Genomic DNA, 20,691 nt, shown 5'->3' with positions numbered 1-20,691 from the left:
ATCCGCGTAGTGAACGCATTTCGGCAGGGCCTAGACGCGCGTTACACGAGCGAGCACAGCAGCACTACCTTGGCGGAGGTACTGAGGAAGCAGACGTCCTTAAGCAAGCGGCTCTCGCAGACGAGCAGCATCGAATACGCCGACAACAACCCGGACGAGCTGGCCATACCCGAGATAGACGTCGAGAGGCTCTCGAGTCACAGTCACACCGAAACTGCCGTTTAGAAAGGGGGGAAGAAGGAATAGGAAGATAAAGAAAGGAAAGGAAAAAAAAGAAGGGAAGAAAATCTCGGAGGAACCAAGTGTCGTCCAGCAGCAGCCACCGACGCGCGCGGTCATCGCTGTGGTGTTACTCTACATACGTTCATTTTCTTTTCTTTCCCCCCCTTTTTTTCTCTCTCTCGATCACCTCCGACTATGTAAATTGAATTAATCTCCTCATCCTTATTCTCTCTCTCGTGGGTTCGCGGAGCCCGCGCGCTCTACCGGGACATCCCCGACGGGATTGCTAAAGGATGTTGGGGAACCCCCTTGAACCTAGTCAAAAAAGCGAACGATCGTGACCGGCGGAGTTCGTAAGGTCCTCGTCATTCTATTCTCTTTTTGTTATCGGCGGGCCGCACGATGATCGACCGTCGGTAATACAAAGCGCCACCACCCCCCGACCTGCGGGGAGTGACGCGCGGCTGCGGAATGGTAGCCGGTAATTTAAGAGACGGGGGAGGAAGGAATTATGACGATGACGACGACCTTCTGCCCACGGGACATCGTCGCGGACCTCAGTCGATCCGTGCGAAACACCAATTATAAGATACCAAAGTAACGCACCACTGCCTTCCCTTTGTTTAGTTTAATTACGTTTCTCTTCGCTCCCCTCTGTGTCTGTCACAACCACTCTCGCCTTCTTCCCCTCTTACTTCGCCCGCTGTAACGCATGGAATTGCATGGAGGGAGCAGAGGGGAAAACCGGACGAGATCGCTGCGAGAAGAGCTCGTCCAATTCGCGGTGGCGCGGCCAGGCTCGTGGAAATCGCCTTTCTACTGTTCGGACGGCGGTTCTTCTTCCTTTATCGCGGGCCTGCCGTCGCCACCCTTGTTTTCCTCTCTCCCTCTACTATCTCGTCCACCCATTCTTACCACCCCCCTCATTTCACTCTACTGCCAATTGTGTCGTTTCTATTTTGCAACACTTGTTTGTCACTCTCCCGCATCGTCCTCCTCTTGTTACCTCGCACAATTCTAGCTTCATTTCTCCGCTCTTTCTTCTCCGCGACTCTATCGTTTCTCTCTGTCTATCTCTTCTCGCTCCCCCCACTCCCCCTCTCTCTCTCTCTCTCTCTCTCTTCCTCGCTGTTTCTCGCGTGACTTAAGGATGATCTAGTCACTAGTTTGTATTGCTAAATACTTCCGTGAATATACTCAGCACTGGGGGTGCCTTACCGAAAAAAACAAAGTTAAAAAAAAGAATGCGCATTGTTTTTTAGCCTTACTTCGCGTGTAAAACGAGGCTCGACGGACAGTCGAGCGACGGAAAACGGGGGAATGAACAGGAAAACGGGCCGAGAGAGCTTCGCGAGGCTCGACGCCTTTGCCAGGGGCGTCGCGCGATCAAACGCCGGGGTGGTATTAACGGAGAGAGTTGTTTTGTCGAACGGACGTGCGAAAAAAAAAAAAGAAATAACGAAACGAAGCGAATTGGAATAATGAGATGGAGATGGGAAAAACGGATGCCGCCGAATCATTGCTAATTATTACGCTTAAATCGATACGGAAGATCCTGATAGTAAAGACGTGACCACGCCACGGTACGAAAACTCGCATGTACTTTTAGTAATAAATATATAGTTACGATCTACCCAGAAGAAAACGAACGCAGAGTTTTTTCCACGAGACACCCATTTTTCTCTCTCACTCACTCTCTTTCTCTCACTCTCTCTCTCTTTCTCTCTCTCTTTCTCTGAGTTCTCCGCTCACCCGAACGAACCGACAATTAAAAAGGAAGAGTAGCTTCTTATCTCCCATTTTTTCTTTTCCCAGTTTGTCGCGTGGCAGTACAGTAATTATTCTCAGGACCTATCGATTTCAATCAGCGAACGAAGCTAGCGAGGCTCGCGCGCCGCTCGAGCCCGACGAATCGAAGCGTCTCCGCCGTTTCCGAGAACAGAAGGGACGCTCACGTGTTGCGATAAGTTGCGTGCGTTTTCAAGCGTGAGAACCGCTGCCGAAGTATTCGTAGAAGGGCGGCGAAGAGGGGGGGTGGGGAAAGTGAAGCGCGAGCGGAGAAGCAGCGCGACGCGTGTTTGCCAAGTCTCCATGAAGTCAGTAGCCGAGTTCGCTCGGGATGCGTACGCGTACCTGTTCCGATTCGTTTGTGTCGCGAAAAGAACGAGGAAATGGGGAGAGGAAGAAACGCAAGGGAATGGGGGAGATACTCGATTGGGAGCTGGTTGGCGTAGGTCCGTTTAAAAAATATGTATAGGACTTAGTTTGAACAGGCTTTAAGAGGCCTATTTACTGCACCGTATTCTAGTCTTAAGCACTCTGTATGCCTTACACTGCCAGTTGTAAAGACGCGCGCTGTTCTTACGCGGATACTTTCGCGGTACACACACACACACACAGACACGAAACACACTACACACATTTATATGTATGTACAACGATGCCATCGACGCCGCCGTCGTCTTCGTCGTAATATACTCGTCGCCTCATGTGATCGTCTTTGTCGACATTCATCCTCCGCCCGCTATGTCTGTCGCACTATCCAACTTTCACTGTGTACGTCCTCTCACTGGTTTCTCCCCAATTGTACCGTTTATGATACTGCGCGTCATAGCCTGTGCGGTGAACGCCCGACGGGCGTTCAGCGAGCGTGGTTGACGCGTATAATCCGAGTGTCTCCGCACGCGGGGTATGTCAAACGGTACCCAAAGGGACGAGCTTCTCCTTTCTTTCATTAGACGAATCTAATATCGTTAGTCAACTTGTACACTATTGCTGTCTGTTTCTAAAGCGTCTCTCTCTCTCTCTCTGTCTGTCATCCTTCCTCCTATTTCTCTGTTTCTGTCTCCATCATTCTCGCCAGCCTCCCGTTTCCTCGAAAGGGTACTCATACATGCACACGATATATGTACACTCTCTCTCGCTCGATTCCGTTACACCCGTACTCTCTGAACGACGACCTCCGTCCGTTTCAGTCGGGGCTTAGATATGCACAAAAGAAAAATGGAAAAAAAATAATGAAACGTCACGCCTCGCGAGGGGAACCGAACCGAAACGACCGCTACTAATTTCACGTAGGCTTTGATAGACACGTCTCGCGAATGGGACGAGATTGGCGAAATGAAAGAACAAGGAGGAGACCTCCGAATGCGAAAGAAAGGGGGAAAAAAGGGACGCGCGGTTTAGTAATGACCATTTTCGACGTAGGTGTAAATTCGCTTGTACAGATTTTCGCGGAGTAACGAGGTCTCTTCGCATGCTCGGTACCGTTGTCTCACCCCATCGTCATCCTCGTTGTTCACTTAACTTGTCTCTCTTTTTCTAAAGGAACTCTCCCGCCCTTTCTTTCTTTTTTATCTTCGTTCTGCCCGCCGTTTCGAGATCGCGGCGATCACCCGAGTGAACGAAAGATCCACTCGCCACACACGCGTCCCGTCCCTTAACTCGCATTAAGCATCTTTTTACGCTCCGGTTGTTCTTACTCTGTAACACTATATTTAACGTAATTTCGCGACTATTTAAGAATTGTGTAGATTAAATGACCCGCGAGAAAGAGGAGGCACGAGGGATAAAGTAGGCTCGGAGGAAAAAAAGGAAGTAGGACTAAAGATTTGCGCTCCCTCGACGGCGGATCGTTGTTATCGACCGAGCCGCGTGGTGCGTGAGTGACGAGGCAGTAGAAGAGGAAGGGAAACAAACGTGTGCAGCGGTAGCTTGAGGACGCCTCGTGTCGGATTAGAGAGGGAAAAAAAAATGAAGCGAACTGTCCTTGTATATACCTCGCGACGATTCTCACCGGGTGCGAGTCCTGTAAATCTGCGCATGCACCCTGGGACCCCCCACTTCGTTCGCCCTCGACGTTGCTACGCAAGAGCGAAGAGCGAAGATCGCAACGGGACGGACAATGGGACGAGGGACGAACAGTTTCGGCGGGAGAATAGCACTGTTCGCGCGTACGATATCGCACCGGTCTCGTGACACGTCGTTCAACGTCTCGTGTGTGCTCCGAGGACTGATCCATCGATCCCGAAACGAGATCGAACCGTCTTCACCTAAACAATGTACATATACTATATATATACATATATATATTATATACATATAAGCGTATAAGCCTCGACGCCTTTAATCGATTAGCGATCTTTGGTCACCCTTTGCGCTCGCGTTTCTTTGAGAATCTTTGGATGGGATCTCGAGAGAGAGAGAGAGCTCGGGATAGATGTTTTTTTAAACGCGAGCGTGAAAGGAGCGCCAAAGATCGGGCGGTCCGACGTCTTACTTTCCGTTTCTCTTTCTCTTTCTGTTTGAAAAAAAGATGCTCGATGGAGGCGAGTAGCCGCGACAAGCAGTTGTATATCCTTGTAAAGTAAAACCCGCTCGCTGTACCAGAATGTTAAGAGGAACGGGCGAGGGGCGACGTGATCCGAGGCTCGAACCAAAAAGATCGCGCCCCCCTCGAGCTGCTCGGTCGGTATTCCCAGATCGCGAGATTAATCCTTTCGCTGATTACGAAGAGGGACGCCCTTCAGCTGCGAAAGGTCGATGCTCACGATCGCAGAGAACGTTCCACTAGCGGCGTGCCGATTTCTGTTTCCGAAGCTGATAGTTACCGACAGAGGCGAACGGATTAATCCCGCGCGATTTGTGGCGCGCGCGCGGGCAGAGATTTGAATTTCGAATCGCCAGCTTCTGCGTGCCGCTCTTCCCCTTTCGACGAGGTTCAACTGATTTTTGTTAATTTCGAGGCGGCTGTTCTGAATCGATTAAGAGAATCTCTGCCAATCGCGCCCGCAAAGGTCCCACTTCGGTCTGGCATTCCCGCGCCACCGTAGAATCGGGAATCCCCGATTAATACTTTCGTACTGGTTATTCGACGTACGCTGTAATTTCTCTTTGTTTTCCCGTTCCACCGTTGTTCGATATAACCGTGTGGCGCCTCCTGCTGTCGTGCATCGATGCCCCCCTTTGCTGCGCTGCATGCCGGGCGGTCGGCCGCGACATGAAGTTTTTCCAAAATCGCCACGGAAGCGAAGGGGGGATGGATGCAGGCTGCTGGAGGAATCGACCTCGCGTCTAACGACGGATAGTTGAATGACGCCGATCGCGTCCTTGTACCATAAGCAATAAAGAAAGTAAGAAAGGAACGAGAGAGAGAGAACGATGCGAGACGATTTCGTGAGATCGGTTACGTGGCGACATCTTGCTGCTTCCCAGTCGATCGTCCGCGCTTGAAGCAACGGCGAAGTGGGCAGCCCGCGCGGGAAGGGGGGAGGAATCTTCTTGGACGAGAAGGAAAGGAAAAAAAAGAAAGATAAAAGCTACCTTTAGACGCGTCGATTACTTGTACTTAAACTATGCGGATCTATCGAATAATTATATTTTACACACCTAGCGATGTTCATTCGCCCCCCGTTGTTAGAATCTTGTCGTTTATTTTAGTAAATTAAAGTACAAGATTAATTACGAGATGTAAGAGACGAATTCTGTAAAAACAGTTCATTCTCGCCGACACTGTCGCGCCTTCGTCATTATCCTTGCGGCCATTCGGGCAATCACACACATACACACACACACACACATACACACCGTTCTGTACATCCTTTCCCGCCGTTTCTTCGCGGCCATTCAAACGTCGAACGTCGATATGTGTCTGTCGATCGTTGGTCGATTGAATCGCTCGATTGCGCTCTTTTGGAACATGGATCGTTCAACGATTATCCCTCGCTTCGAGGGGCGGCAGATGGAAGAGGCCGATCTTTTGTAGGTTATGTTCGAATCAGGAATTGAAGTTCCGAAAGAACATAGCTTTTCCTTTCTCGCTCGAGACGTTCATCCTTTACCCGCGGGCCGAAGCAGGCCCGATTGGCGCGTTGAAGTAGAATTTTGATAGGACGTAGAGGTTATGTAACGTTGAAGAATCTTTTGATATTCGAGCGTCGATTCTCGAGCGAGCGAGAGGAATTTGTAATTCCAGTTCAAAGGAAACGGAATTGTTCTTCGATCCTTAAACTCTCTGTCTGTCTCTTCGCCATCTGCGCGCTCCTCGTATCGATCGATCTATCGTTTATTACTTCGATGTTATCTGAAAAGCGATAACTTGATCAAGTTCTTCTTTATACCTTAATTTCGGAGAAAGAGCTCTCGTGTACCGATCCGTCGAGTTTCAAAAGAACGCAGCCTCCGTTGGTCGCGAGACCGATAAACGGTCGGGATGTTCGAGTCGATGATCGATCGTTATTAGTGGATCCAGAGCGACACGAGAAAACTCACCATTTGCGGTTGGGACCAAGTCTCGACGATCGTCAAGAGTAATTAAAAAGGAGAGAAAACCGAAAAAAAAAATGAAGAAGAACGTGAGCTAGCGGAAGAGACAATTCCTTTCGGCGGCTTAGTCGTGTCTCGTCGTTTCTAAATAATACCGTAAATCCTAGCTACCAATGTCGTGCACGCGCTCAGAGCCGAGAAATACAAAGTAATATCGTAAATTATATCCTCGTCGTTCTCTCGACGAGAGCTGGATGCCCGGGCCATCGATCGACGCTTCTTGCCAAAACAATGGAAGCCAGTGGCAGGTGTTGCCAGCAGAGAATGCACATTCAGCTTGCGAGTAAGTTTGCTGCGTGAGAAGTGTGCATGTTGTGTGCGACCACGTGAGAGGAAGAATTAAATGGGCCGGCGGTTGGGGGGGATGGCTGGAGGGGAAGGGAGATGATCGGGTACAGAGCGAAAGCGACGACGATACTCCCGTGTAAGATACCGATTCACGACGAGGTGGACACCGAAGAACTGAAATCTTCGTCTACGCCTTCGTTTCCAAATAAACAGAACTCTAGAGTTACGCAGGTTGTTTTTTGCAAACGTATTTGAGCGCAACACTTGGCAGAAACACTAAGTATATTAAACTAGTTATTTATAGAGAGTTCCACCCGAACGTTTTTGGGGAGGGAAGGGTTGGAGTTTAATTCCACTGTCGATGGACTATGCCGAGGTACCGATGCAGGGAGGAAGTGAAAGCGTGCGTTTTAATTCTCGCGGTTCGCATCAGAGACACACAGCAAGAGGAAAGGTACGACGCGTATAAATATATATACAAAAAAAAAAAACAGAGCTGAGGAATATATGCACATATATTCAGCAGTAATAAACTGGAGAGTTGTACACTGTCCCAGAATATGTAATATCCTGTGTTACGATCGGAAATTGTTGTAATTCAGAAGTATTTTGAGAGAGTATCCTTTCTAGCGACGAGTCGGAACTTAACTGGTTAAAATTAAGCAAGTAATATATTTATTGAAGTTAAAGTGTGGTAAATTTTAGAAACGTTGGAATTATGTTTCATATAAACGAGTTATCCGATTTATTTCACATGCGCAATCGTATAATGTGAAATGATATATTGTGAACACTAAAAATAGGTAATGGAAAATTATATAATTATGAATTTGAATTTACAAAAGTTTAATTGAACGTTATAAATAAAGAGAAATACACAATTATACAGAGTCGGGCCAGAACGATTTTTGCTATTCGCTGCTTTTCACACTCGATCGAAACCCAACCGTTGCGAACAGTACCTCGACCCTTTGTTGCTCAAGCTGTCCGTTAACTTACGTAAGAATTCGCGAGTTCGCTTAAAAGAAACTTTCTACAATTCTTAGCGGTCTCTACAGATTTATTAGGAAGCTTCTAATACGACGCGAACTTCTTCGCATATCTTAATTAATATTACACTGTACAATGTCTCGATACAGAGATGCTGGCGAATGTCTTTGAAAAGGAGACGCATCACTGCTCCATCGGCTGCTCCTTCTGAAGCATGCCGTACCTGCGTTGAAGTTCCTCTTCCATGGCTTCCAGCTGTTCCCTGTTCTGCTCCTGGGTCATCTGCTCCATCAGCTCGTGGTTGTACGTGGAGTGGAGCATCAGAGCGAGGACACCGGCGCGAGTGGCCATGTTCGCTCGAATCTGCCTCTCCTGCTCGACCAGCTCGTCTATCTTCAGCCACTGCCTCACTCTTTCCATGTCGATTTCCGCTCGCCGCAGCTTCTCCCACACGTAGTGCTTCACGCAGCTCTTCTTCGGCGCCCGGCAGAACTCCCCGGTCGTGTCGAACACGTTCCTGACCAGGGGACAGCCGCACACCTCCGTCTCGCTGATCTTCGGGTCCTTGCAATGCTCCGGGCAGAGGACCCGCAATCTCTTGCAGTAAGTCCTGTTCACAGGATTGTAGAAGTCGCAGAACATCACTTGCCCTTCGATGCGCGTTTTGAAGATGGAGCCGAAGGAAGCTTGCGACTCGTACTGTGGAATAGATAAGCGAAAGATTATTACAGAGAAATTAACAGTTTTCCAGCATCGTCACTGCGTTTACCTTGTTGAAGCACTTCTCCATGTGTTTGATAGCGGTCCTCGAGTGGATCTCGTGTCCGCAAGTGATGCAGTACATGCTCATCTCGGCGTCGTCGTAGTCGTCCACTTCCGCCTGCGGGTCGATCGTCGCGTGCTTCGCGCGCTCCATTATCCTGTCTAATTCCGCGTGCCTTTTGTCCAGCTCCTGAAGTATTCTCCTCACATCCTGCTGCTGCTTCCTCACCGACTCCAAGGCTCTTCTATTATTCTGCTCCGCGATACACGGCGTCAAAGACCATTCCTGTATCCGTTGAGGCAGCACTTGGTAGATTCTGTTGGTAGCCAGCTTCAGTCCACACTCCGCGGAGCAATATTTGCTGCCAGGTCTCGACTGCTTCGTGCAAGCTGGCCCGTAGCATTGCCTCGGCGTCTCCAGGTGCTCGTTTCTCTCGTTACTCGAGTCCCTCTTCCGTTTCTTCACGAATTTCGAGCTCTTATTGAAATTCTTCGAGGGCTTCAGCGGGTCGCCCAGCACGCGACAAGTTCTGTGTATGCATCTGAGCTTCAATCGCACGGAGGGCCCGAATTTCTTCAAATGCCTGACGATTAACCAGTTTGATTAGTCCGAGCGAGAGACGTTGCGATCCTTGCCGCTAGAATTAATAGGATTACCTGCACGCGTCGCATTTGCCACAGTTCTCGGTTCTCAGACAACCCGTACACTCTCCACAACGCTTCGACGATTTCTTAACCACCGTTGGATCCCAAGGCGCGTCGTACTGGTATCGAAGAGCCCTCTCTTTCTCCTTGTGCTTCTTGTACTTGCGATCCTCCTGTTCTATCCTCCGTGGCTTGTAACGAGTTACCAGGGTCGGATCTTCTTCTCTGCAACGCTGGAAATGTACTCGATTAGCAAGATCGTTCGAGAGAAAATTCTTTATGATCAGCAGGAAAGTTCTTACGACACAGAAGAACTGTTTTATGTGCTTGGCATCTTTCTCCGTTATGTTTATACAGTCGCCGTGATACCACTCTTCGCAGGCGTCGCAGCCTCTAACATGAAAATGCATTTTGATTACCGGTAATATAGAAACAAATACAGAGAGGATGTAGCTGTTACTCACATCATGAAGCGTGAACTATCAGAGCTTCTACAAATACAGTAGGCTTGTCCATCCTGTTTCAGCAACGTAGCGATCTTGCTCTTCCTCTCTGGTAACATAAACTGCTTCGCTATTTCTTCTTTCTGCAAAATATAATTTCACTTCAGCGACTAGGCCTTATGATCATTCAGACTCCTCGCTTTTCCAAAAAGATATCAGTATTGGCATCGGACTACTCAAATTCATTGTACGATGCCATGTAACTTTGGTTTAAAAGTTGAGAAAAATTCGAAACACGAGACGCTCGTTTTTAAATCACCCGCGTTAATTTTTCATAAGCTATCTTCGAACTGAGTTATCAATGTTCACTGATAACTCTACTAGGATAACTGAAAATGAAATGCTCCCTCGTAATTTTATACATTAATCGAGAGATCGTGACTTCGTAAACTGTGCGCACTGTAAACACGCGTGCAACAAATGCGATTTAATTAAAAACTGGGGTACATATAAACGACACCCGAATACGTACCGACAAATTCTGTTGCCTTTTGTCAGCCATGGTTCTGTATTATTACTTAATAAAAAGTCTCCTAAAATCCACACCCTGAAAGGCGTTTATTATGTACAGGAATCTTCTAACATCAGTTCCGACGTAACGCGACGAAACATCCCGTAGCCATTTTGCAGTGCACACTGCAGTGGTGCACAACCTGCTCGATGAAGAAAGAACCAACAACAAATCATCATTATTATAGAATATAGAAGGTAATAGTACCCACAGGATTTAATACTGATCAATCATTTTAATTACAATCAACAACTTATCCCGTAATTGCCGCTTTCTAAAATTTGCTGCTCCCCCAAAATTGTGTTGCTATTCAAATTTTCCACTCTCCAAAATTTGTCGCTCCCAAAATCCGCTCCAGCCATTTGGAGAAATAACTTTAGAACGATCTACCCGCGTGAAATTAAATAACATTTAACTGAGCGCCACTAAATAGGGGCCCCCTCGAAAGGTTACCTCAACTATGCCCTACAGGTCCACCCCTGCGCTCGCGCATGCGCATGCAGTATTAACTCCACCAGTTCAAATCAGTTGTACGGCAACCAGCGAGGTGGATGGACCTGTGTTCATCAGCTGTATTTAATTCGCAACTTTAAATACACCGCCATCGCCCTCTAGTAAATACATGGTGCCGATAAGAGGTCGTCGAGATCGTCTCACCGGGATATTGAGGTTAGTTTAAAATCTACAGAATCGTGAACTTAACGTCAAGAAAATAATCATGTGTTTTTAAGTAAGTTCGGTGGTTCGGCCTCGATTGTCGAGATCGTTTGTTAATCCGTGGATCGTCAATTAAGACGGCTTCATTGTCACCGCATCGTAATTCGACTGATTGATATCCATCGAGTAATATGGTGATAACGAAGGACACCGCACTCCCTTCGGAAGAAGAGTTGAACGTCCAGGAAATAAACGTTAGCTGGCCAGTGTTGCAAGCCGCTTCTGTCTACATTGGAAAGAAATGCGAATGGCACAACAATGTACGTGCTTTCATTCTCTTTTCCTTCGGCTTTAAATCGTTCCGATTTCAGATTTCATCCACGGATGAAACTTTCATCCAGCTCCTGAAGGTTACATAACGTTCCCAAAGCTTGCGAATTTAATGCAATAGAATGATATCCGGAGCTTGACAATTAGGGATTCAAATGCAAGGATACCTGTTGAATAATATTCGAAGTAGTTAAACATTGTCATTGAACTGTTCCTTCCGCAACTTGTTATTCTTTCGGGAAAGGAGTCACCGGAGGGTCGCCTGAACATTAGCATCGTAGTTTTAATCAGCTTTCTCTTGTAGGAGTTTATGCTGTGCAGACAAGAGACGGAGGATCCTCGAAAATGCGTGAACGAAGGGAAAAAAGTAACTGCGTGCGCTTTGGAGGTGTTTCAAGGGATTAAGAAACACTGTATGGAAGACTTCAATCAATACGTTAGCTGCCTGGAACAATCTTCGGGGACCATGGAACTGTCACTGTACGATTCAGCGGATCTCGCGTATTTAATCATTTTAATAGGAACGCTCTAATAATTTGAATATGCTTAGGTGCCGCAACACGCAAGCAGCAGTGGACAGTTGCATTTTGAAGAATTTGAACATAGAGCGCCCACCCTTCGGCTACTTCTGCGAAGCAAAGGTCCACGATTCGCCAAGATCGAAGCCGGTGAAGCCGAAAGTGGAATATCCGGACGCTACGCCTCCGATAGTAAAGGGCCCGTACCCCGAAGCGAAATACGGCTCCCGATCGTGGTGGAGTACCTAAGCATTGTTGTGGATTTGTTTTCATAGTGAGCGCAATTCGTCTTCGTTGGCTTCAGAGAACAATCGATACGATATTTGGGTTCGTTCCGTGAATCGGGGACGAACGAGAGTACGTATGGTTCGAGCGCCGACTGTAGATTGCGAAGAAGAAAATAAACACGATTGTTAGGAATAATTTCTACCGATTTTAAGTGAGAAGTCGTTTAGAGGCAAAGGACGAAAACGGTTCTGTTCGCGGTCACTCGAATAATAGGAGAATCTGAATCTTCTATTGCAGCTGCACAAACCATATCACTTGTCGTTTTAGTAAGTTTCATCTGAGGCAGAAATGCTTATGCTTCTTTTTTTTTTATTAATAGACCGTTTCTTTACCGTCGAACGATAAAGAAATCGAAAGTTGACATGGATCAGTAGCTTCTTTTATCCTCTGCAAACAATTCCGCATAAAGGCCGCGGCGGATTTCGAAGCGAAGAAAATAATAATAATTAATTGTCGCTGAGCTTCGGTCATCGATTCTTTATAAACTTTTCTCTTCGTATCGCCGAAATGCGCGACGGCCTTAAAACCAGTCCGCGATCTACCGAATTCCCACCGTTCAGCTTTTCAGTAGTCCGTGAGCAAAGCACGGGGAGCGCAGAGCCAATCGAAAACGTCACTTCTGGACTAACTCTACCTATCTTCGTGGTTTTCATTCGCGCCTGAGTAACTCGAACGTAAGCAAGGGAATAAAATTAGTGGAAAAACCGCGCCTGTCGTCGAACTATGCACTTGATACAATATAAACATTATGTACATTATGGTGGACCTAGATTAATCGCGCAACGCGAAACCGCCAGAGACACCACTGCTCCGAAGCAGCTGCGGCCTCCAAACAAATATCGAACAGTCTTTGAACATTCTTGGAAGAGATAGTAACTTGTCCCGTCGATTCAAGTTAACCATCGCTCTGCCTAACGCTAAGTAAAATGGAAGAGAAGGTATGCGCGCAGTGGCGCCGCTGAACTCTGGCTGCGCGAATAATCCTAGTCCCTTTTATCAGTCCTTTTGCGTCTCAATGCACAGTGCTACGCAGATAGGACTGCTACAGATCGCGATGTCTCCGCCAATTAAATTACATCCACCGCGTGCTTGTTTCAGGAAAGTTAACGTCTGCGGTCCCGATTTCCCAAAGTCCACTCCTGCGTAGCACTAGTACGAATGGTGGGTACGATTTTTGAGGCACTATGCAAATCTCACGCATCGTGTAGCAATACTCGTCTCGCTCAGAAATTCTCTACATGAAAGATTACAAGCGTTTGACTCGTCGGTTCACGTTCCTGCGACAAGGAACCGAGGGAGTCGAGACAGCTTTCTAAGTCGACGAACGTTCGCGATGCGTGTAATGAAAATATTATTCGCTCAGTTCGCGACGAACGTCGTGGAAGCAATTCTTTTTAACTCGTACGGTCTACGGGATCTTTCGTTAGCTCCAGGTGATGTCGTATCCGTTCCAATTCGCGCTGGGCGCTAAATGCACTCTCCTCCCTTTGTAGAAGAACGTGACTACCCCGCGATAGCCGGTTCTAGGTACACCGCTCTGCGTCAGAAATGAATTATTTCGCAATGCTGATAGTCTTTCTACGGACCGGCGAGTATATTAATTACCCTGAAGTCGTCCATCAGCCCGAACTGCTTGGCGGTGTTTTTATACGCTTGGCGAGTGTAATAGGGTATTCGCACTGCCCCTGACGCCATCACCTTCTCGTTCTTCAACTCCGAGAAACTCGCCACTGTCGATTGGTACACTTGGTTGACGAAGCTTATGTCGTAATTGTCCTGCGAACCGAGGGGAACGCGGCAATGATTTCTTGGTAAAATTCCGGAAGCGCATCGGACAGTATCTAATACAATCGCTGTACTCTTCGTACCTTTAGTAAGTATGTCAGGTTCATCTTAGTGAAATACACATACTCGGTGTTCAGCTTGATGTACTTTAAATGCCTTTCGTAGAACATTCCACTGCAAAGAACATAGTAGTTAAATAGGTATTTCCTTAGTTAGGGTGTCCCTTAGAATTGAAGGTGGGATTAAATGTTAGGACGCCCGCTAATTTTATTTCTTTTGGTGTGCTAAGTATGTAAAATTTCGGATTATTATGAACTCTCCCCCAAGAAGCTTAAAGTTACGATATACTGTATTTTTTTTTTGGCCTAACCCAGACTACCTTTAGAAAATAATCGTTCACTTGGAACAGTGTCCAAAGGCTGGAGAAATGCAAAACTTATTATTATCGATAAGATATCGATAATAGATAGTTCCAACTCTAGTTCCATCATACTTTTGCATACATGCAGGTTTGTATATTAAGAAAACAGCTGTTTGCAAGAGCGCAATTTCGTTCGAAATTTTGAGCCTCTTGAGGCAGGGTTTAGAGTTGTTTGATCGGGCCGAAATTTTTGCGCACATATTTACCACACCAAAGCGAAATAAATCAGGGGACCTTAAATTTAAAGAAAAAGTCATAAGGGACACCCTATCCTTCGTTTTCCGCGTCGCTTTATCTGTGAATTCAAGAACGCACTTGCTCACGCCAGTTTTACCAAACGTTCTCGTTCTAGATATTTCCGGTCTGATGCAGGCCCTGTTCCTACGTTGTTCCGGTTGTCTTATCCAATCGTCCCAGTAGCTATCACGTCAGAAAGAAGAACGATGAATCGAAGCTTGCACGGGCTTGCAAAAATAAGGATACTCACGATTTGGGCCATTTCGGTGAAAGTTCCGCCCACAACTGACGAGTCAACATCCACCCCAGTCCAGGGAAAAAGTCTGTCCTATACAAAACGTCCGCTGCATTCTCGTCAACCAAGCCAGCTTTACCATTATCATTCCACGCTGACACGCACCACAGAGAATTATCGGACACTAGCAGAGGGTAGGTGCCCAGGAAATATTCAAAGAAATCTGGGGCTATATCCAAATCGTCTGCGCAGAAATGTACAAGCGTTAAACAATTCGACGGAATTCAGAGTGAACGATAATGGAACGCGTTGCCTACCTTCGACTATTATCACAGTATCGTATCCAAGCTGAAAGAACATTTGATCCAGAGCCCAACCGTAGTGGCGGGCAATCTTAAAATACCCTTTAAACTTCTTCTCCTTCGGCGGCACTTTGATATCTGATTGATCAGGTTGCTGGAATGCATTTCAATCTTTACCAGGCTGTTCAAACTCTAAACCAGACTTGGGAATTAAGTGCTTTTTTCGGCCGATTTTCAGAAGCAACGCCCTCTTTCTTCTGCCGCGTGTCTTGGCCCCCGCGACGACCGTAAAGCTCGAAAAAGAAAGCACTTAATTCCCAGTGGCAGATTTCAGAAAAATGGTCAAGGTAGCAAACGTTGTGAGGGGCCCATTTTTCGGGAAAATGAAGCGGTAGTTTTCTGAAAACGGGCTCAATATAATAATAAGGAAAAAAAATGATGGGGCCCAGGTGGCAACTGCTTATCGGCCGCCCTATTAAATCCGCCACTATTAATTCCCAAGCCTGCTTTAAATAATCGACTGATAAGAAATAGCGCGATGTAATACTTGTATGTGCATTATCTGATTTCCGTATCTGGCGATCACATCCGCGGTTTGACGGTGCTGGCAATCCTCGGAGACGACAATCGGGAACTGCTCCGCGCTGGGCCTGTATTTGATCAACTGATCGAGACATCTTTGTACAGTTATACGATTGCAAGAAAACACCAGAACCGCTATTACTGGAGATCCGTCTGGTAGCTTTCTTCTCGTAGGAACATTGTTGGAGGTTTCGCTCTGCACAGAATAAAAATCGCCGAGGTCACGACCAGCTGTATTTTAAACGTGCTAGCGAGCAGGTTGTGATACTTTACGGAACGAGCTAGTTTCGCCTGCGAAGCCTGTGTATTTTTATCGTTATTCTCTCTATCCTTCTCCTCCTCTTCAGGAAGAACTTTCTTCTGGTCAACATGGTCACCGTCCTTTTGCTTCTCATCTGCTCTTCCGTTCGCAGTCACCAACTTCCCTGTTCGTGTAAAGAAATAGCTGTTACAGATGGAATCCTTGTAGCTTCTGACATCTTGAGATTCCGAGGTTTGGGTTACGTACCTTTGCGCTGTTTATCCTCCTTAATATCTTGGAGGAGCTTTTGATTCAATAATATTTCCTGCTTCACTCTCCTTTCCAGTTTAACGATCTGATTGGACACTTTAGTCTAAGAATAACAACACATCATCCTTACCAACTCTACTTTATCGGCGCGAAACATCTTGCTCGCAGTGCTTACCGTGTCTCCTTCCTTGTCCTCCGGCTGATCAGAAATCAAAAAGTACGTAACCAAACCCCATAAGACGAGAGTGCCAAAGATAACGCTGACTGACCTGTTCCGCATGGCAGAACCAGGTGTCACCTCATCTGGTGAATAAAAATAAGAAATGAGATAGAGCACAAAGCGATGCGCTGCGTTCCGAACTGAAAGCACGGGATCTCCCATGAAGAACTCGATCCTACAACAACAAATTATCCCCGTGCATCTCGATTTTCTCGCCCTGCCACTTTGAGCGCCCGCGTTGGAAGTTCGCGTGCCGCCGTGAAATTCGATTGAACAACGAGCGGATCGCAGGGGAGACGTGTAATCTCGTTTGACGCAAGAAAGGTTACGTACCATTATGATATCCACGTAATCGCTGGCCGAGTGTCGCTAGAAGAGGACGTGCATTTTCGTACACGTAGGCGGCGGTGCCTCAGTGTCGACGTTTGCACGCGCAGATAAGAGACGAGGCTGTATGGTAATGCGAGCGCGGTTTCTACGCTAAACAACGAAGCCTCGCGAGCTGACAGTGCGCCACGGACTCCATCGTTTAGCTGCACGGCGGACGCGGGGCAAATCTCTGCGAGAGGGAAAGCGCGGCTTTCCCTTTGTAAAAAGCATCCCCGAGGGACCTTGATCTCGACCGTACGGTGGAGCCACGTAGACAGCGTGCGCTGCTCCTCCACACCTCCCACGGCAGTATTTTAATTCACCTTGAAGATTTTTAAATTGTTCGATGGGTAGAGATTTTCGAGGATACTAGGACGTAAAGGTTTCTTGCTAGCTTCAGTTATCCTCGAACTGTAGTAGTTTTAGAGTTTCTCTGTAGCGCAAGGGTGTGTTATTGTAATTTAAACCTTTGGGTGCTGAAAATTTGAACGGTCACCGCGTGCGGGTCTCTTCTAGTCGCATTTATTTACTATAGTCGCTGAACGCCTATGTGCGTTTTCCGCGTCCGCTCAACGAAGACATACGTTCATTTAGGGTTTATACAAAAACCGACTTTTGAGAAAACCGGTTTTCGAATTCCACTATTCCCCAAAAGACCGGTTGAACCGGCTTTGGAATTTTCAGAAAAAAATATAATTAAAATAGATGTTGGATATTTCGTGTCTGCCGTAAAGGTCAAAATTGAATCAACACTCTAAGAGGAGCTACTGCGATTATGGTGTATTATTTAAGGAAGAAAAGATGTTCCTTTTTGCAATTAAGCTGAGTGGGCACCGATAATCTTTCTTTCGGCTCTCTTTGGAGCCATTCGTTCTTATAGCGTCTTGTCTGTTACACATGTATATTCCAACTTCTTTCTTAATTAAAGTTTAAGATTGTAGTAACAAACGACTTGCTTTAATGCAGCTGTTTACAAAACACAGCGTTAAAACATCTTTTGAAGGAAACAGAGGTTTAATTGTGAAAACTGTCAACTTTGTAAGAAATCTTTTAGTATTATCTTCGAGATCATTATTGTAATTTGTTTTTCGTGGAGAACTGGAGCATCTAGTTAGAATTATTAATAAGCGTACTCCCTCAGGTTTCGAAATTGGCGTATACGCCAGTGGCGCCATCTACTAACAATATAAATTATCCCTTTCGTAAAAGAAAGCTAGCATGAATGGGAACGTTGGGAAGTTTCGTTACACGTTTTAAGGATGTTAGTAGAATTGTACAGCGTTGAGATGTATTTTACATGAAATAAAGGGGAATTGTCTTAAATTAGGAAGATAATTATATTCTTTATATGTTTTGCCTGAAATTAGTTGTATTTTCTATAATAGACAAATCTATTTGTTGTATTTTCTATAATAGACAAATCAGATTGCTAAAAATATTTTCTTCTTGTTACAGATTAACCTTGGGAACATTTCTCGGTAGACAGGATTGAGGAACTTTACGTGAGACAAATGATGGAAAGCTGATAGTGATTTTATACATAAAATGAAGTGAAATTATATATTTTATACTTAATAATAATACAATATTAATCAGCATTCATTTCTACATACTTATATTAATTTATTGTAACACTGTAAAAGCCTTTTCTGCAAATAAAGTGGGAAAAACTTGAAAAGAACTGTATTATTATTTAGAAATACCTTTTACATATTCCTATCCAAATTCCAAACCTTTGCAGCTTCGATTCGTAACTTTAAAGGTGACGCCTTTGAAACTGAAATTCAGAATACCTCTTTTCGCTTCATGTTCTCCTGATACCTGGGCCAAAATCTGGCAAAAATTTTCAGAACGCACAAAATTGGGCTTTGTAACAGGAGAACATGATGTCGAAAGAGGTGGCACTAAGTAACGTCTTCGGAGAGAGAATCGAGGATGCCTTCGAAGCTGAAATTCAGAATACCTCTGTTCGCTTCATGTTCTCCTGATACCTGGGCCAAAATCTGGCAAAAATTTTCAGAACGCACAAAATTGGGCTTTGTAACAGGAGAACATGATGTCGAAAGAGGTGGCACTAAGTAACGTCTTCGGAGAGAGAATCGAGGATGCCTTCGAAGCTGAAATTCAGAATACCTCTGTTCGCTTCATGTTCTCCTGATACCTGGGCCAAAATCTGGCAAAAATTTTCAGAACGCACAAAATTGGGCTTTGTAACAGGAGAACATGATGTCGAAAGAGGTGGCACTAAGTAACGTCTTCGGAGAGAGAATCGAGGATGCCTTCGAAGCTGAAATTCAGAATACCTCTGTTCGCTTCATGTTCTCCTGATACCTGGGCCAAAATCTGGCAAAAATTTTCAGAACGCACAAAATTGGGCTTTGTAACAGGAGAACATGATGTCGAAAGAGGTGGCACTAAGTAACGTCTTCGGAGAGAGAATCGAGGATGCCTTCGAAGCTGAAATTCAGAATACCTCTGTTCGCTTCATGTTCTCCTGATACCTGGGCCAAAATCTGGCAAAAATTTTCAGAACGCACAAAATTGGGCTTTGTAACAGGAGAACATGATGTCGAAAGAGGTGGCACTAAGTAACGTCTTCGGAGAGAGAATCGAGGATGCCTTCGAAGCTGAAATTCAGAATACCTCTGTTCGCTTCATGTTCTCCTGATACCTGGGCCAAAATCTGGCAAAAATTTTCAGAACGCACAAAATTGGGCTTTGTAACAGGAGAACATGATGTCGAAAGAGGTGGCACTAAGTAACGTCTTCGGAGAGAGAATCGAGGATGCCTTCGAAGCTGAAATTCAGAATACCTCTGTTCGCTTCATGTTCTCCTGATACCTGGGCCAAAATCTAGCAAAAATTTTCAGAACGCACAAAATTGGGCTTTGTAACAGGAGAACATGATGTCGAAAGAGGTGGCACTAAGTAACGTCTTCGGAGAGAGAAACGAGGATGCCTTCGAAGCTGAAATTCAGAATACCTCTGTTCGCTTCATGTTCTCCTGATACCTGGGCCAAAATCTGGCAAAAATTTTCAGAACGCACAAAATTGGGCTTTGTAACAGGAGAACATGATGTCGAAAGAGGTGGCACTAAGTAACGTCTTCGGAGAGAGAATCGAGGATGCCTTCGAAGCTGAAATTCAGAATACCTCTGTTCGCTTCATGTTCTCCTGATACCTGGGCCAAAATCTGGCAAAAATTTTCAGAACGCACAAAATTGGGCTTTGTAACAGGAGAACATGATGTCGAAAGAGGTGGCACTAAGTAACGTCTTCGGAGAGAGAATCGAGGATGCCTTCGAAGCTGAAATTCAGAATACCTCTGTTCGCTTCATGTTCTCCTGATACCTGGGCCAAAATCTGGCAAAAATTTTCAGAACGCACAAAATTGGGCTTTGTAACAGGAGAACATGATGTCGAAAGAGGTGGCACTAAGTAACGTCTTCGGAGAGAGAATCGAGGATGCCTTCGAAGCTGAAATTCAGAATACCTCTGTTCGCTTCATGTTCTCCTGATACCTGGGCCAAAATCTGGCAAAAATTTTCAGAACGCACAAAATTGGGCTTTGTAACAGGAGAACATGATGTCGAAAGAGGTGGCACTAAGTAACGTCTTCGGAGAGAGAAACGAGGATGCCTTCGAAGCTGAAATTCAGAATACCTCTGTTCGCTTCATGTTCTCCTGATACCTGGGCCAAAATCTGGCAAAAATTTTCAGAACGCACAAAATTGGGCTTTGTAACAGGAGAACATGATGTCGAAAGAGGTGGCACTAAGTAACGTCTTCGGAGAGAAGTAGAAGCCTTGAGCGAAAGTCGATAGAGTTTGAGAGTAGTGAATGGCATATTTAAAGTAGTGCTTTAATGCGTAGATTTTTAAAACCACTCTGCGTGGAAGGATCTTTTTAAGTGTTCTTTTTAGCATGTCTTTTATATGGGATTTGGAATAGGAAGGAGTAAGTAGAGCTCGTTAAATAAAAAAACTCTTTT

The 20,691-nt window shown here is 45.8% G+C and overlaps 4 protein-coding genes across 10 annotated transcripts in view; 2 read left to right on the top strand and 2 right to left on the bottom strand.

Annotated features, from left to right (window-relative positions):
* Pmca (plasma membrane calcium-transporting ATPase 3) overlaps positions 1–7,724 on the top strand; it is a 77,944-nt gene extending 70,220 nt beyond the window's left edge. For 3 of the 5 annotated variants that reach the window (XM_076827512.1, XM_076827511.1, XM_076827513.1), the window contains one exon: positions 1–7,724. In XM_076827512.1, coding sequence (XP_076683627.1) covers positions 1–225 — 225 coding nt within the window. In that variant the 3' untranslated portion in view covers positions 226–7,724. The other 2 variants (XR_013087168.1, XM_076827518.1) reach the window with 2 other exon arrangements.
* LOC143376822 (CXXC-type zinc finger protein 1) lies at positions 7,664–10,394 on the bottom strand. The gene is made up of 6 exons (XM_076827555.1): positions 10,207–10,394; positions 9,696–9,817; positions 9,534–9,624; positions 9,244–9,464; positions 8,594–9,170; positions 7,664–8,523 (listed from the first exon to the last, which is right to left on the bottom strand). The coding sequence occupies exons 1-6, from the start codon at positions 10,234–10,236 to the stop codon at positions 8,008–8,010; spliced, it is 1,557 nt and encodes a 518-aa protein (XP_076683670.1). The 5' UTR covers positions 10,237–10,394; the 3' UTR covers positions 7,664–8,007.
* Positions 10,395–10,760: 366 nt separating this feature from the next.
* On the top strand, positions 10,761–12,173 carry Nd-19 (NADH dehydrogenase [ubiquinone] 1 alpha subcomplex subunit 8). Of its 2 annotated transcripts, none has more exons than XM_076827560.1 (4): positions 10,761–10,914; positions 10,981–11,222; positions 11,537–11,712; positions 11,783–12,173. In XM_076827560.1, exons 2-4 carry the CDS (start codon positions 11,094–11,096, stop codon positions 11,997–11,999), a joined length of 522 nt encoding a protein of 173 aa, XP_076683675.1. In that variant the 5' UTR covers positions 10,761–10,914; positions 10,981–11,093; the 3' UTR covers positions 12,000–12,173. The 2 variants fall into 2 exon arrangements, with proteins under 2 accessions (XP_076683675.1, XP_076683673.1); XM_076827558.1 differs by having other exon boundaries at positions 10,762–10,914; positions 10,977–11,222.
* Positions 12,174–12,327: 154 nt separating this feature from the next.
* Positions 12,328–16,996, bottom strand: Mgat1 (alpha-1,3-mannosyl-glycoprotein 2-beta-N-acetylglucosaminyltransferase). Of its 2 annotated transcripts, none has more exons than XM_076827557.1 (11): positions 16,665–16,996; positions 16,287–16,414; positions 16,109–16,196; positions 15,874–16,025; positions 15,566–15,796; positions 15,034–15,172; positions 14,732–14,960; positions 14,560–14,664; positions 13,907–13,997; positions 13,644–13,814; positions 12,328–13,575 (listed from the first exon to the last, which is right to left on the bottom strand). In XM_076827557.1, the coding sequence occupies exons 2-11, from the start codon at positions 16,389–16,391 to the stop codon at positions 13,462–13,464; spliced, it is 1,425 nt and encodes a 474-aa protein (XP_076683672.1). In that variant the 5' UTR covers positions 16,392–16,414; positions 16,665–16,996; the 3' UTR covers positions 12,328–13,461. The 2 variants fall into 2 exon arrangements, with proteins under 2 accessions (XP_076683672.1, XP_076683671.1); XM_076827556.1 differs by having other exon boundaries at positions 16,109–16,214; positions 16,665–16,995.
* Between the last annotated feature and the right edge of the window lie 3,695 nt (positions 16,997–20,691).

This window comes from Andrena cerasifolii, chromosome 15 (assembly GCF_050908995.1).
Source record: "Andrena cerasifolii isolate SP2316 chromosome 15, iyAndCera1_principal, whole genome shotgun sequence".
Taxonomy (NCBI): Eukaryota; Metazoa; Arthropoda; class Insecta; order Hymenoptera; family Andrenidae; genus Andrena; species Andrena cerasifolii.
This window is presented reverse-complemented; position numbering and strand designations above follow the sequence as displayed.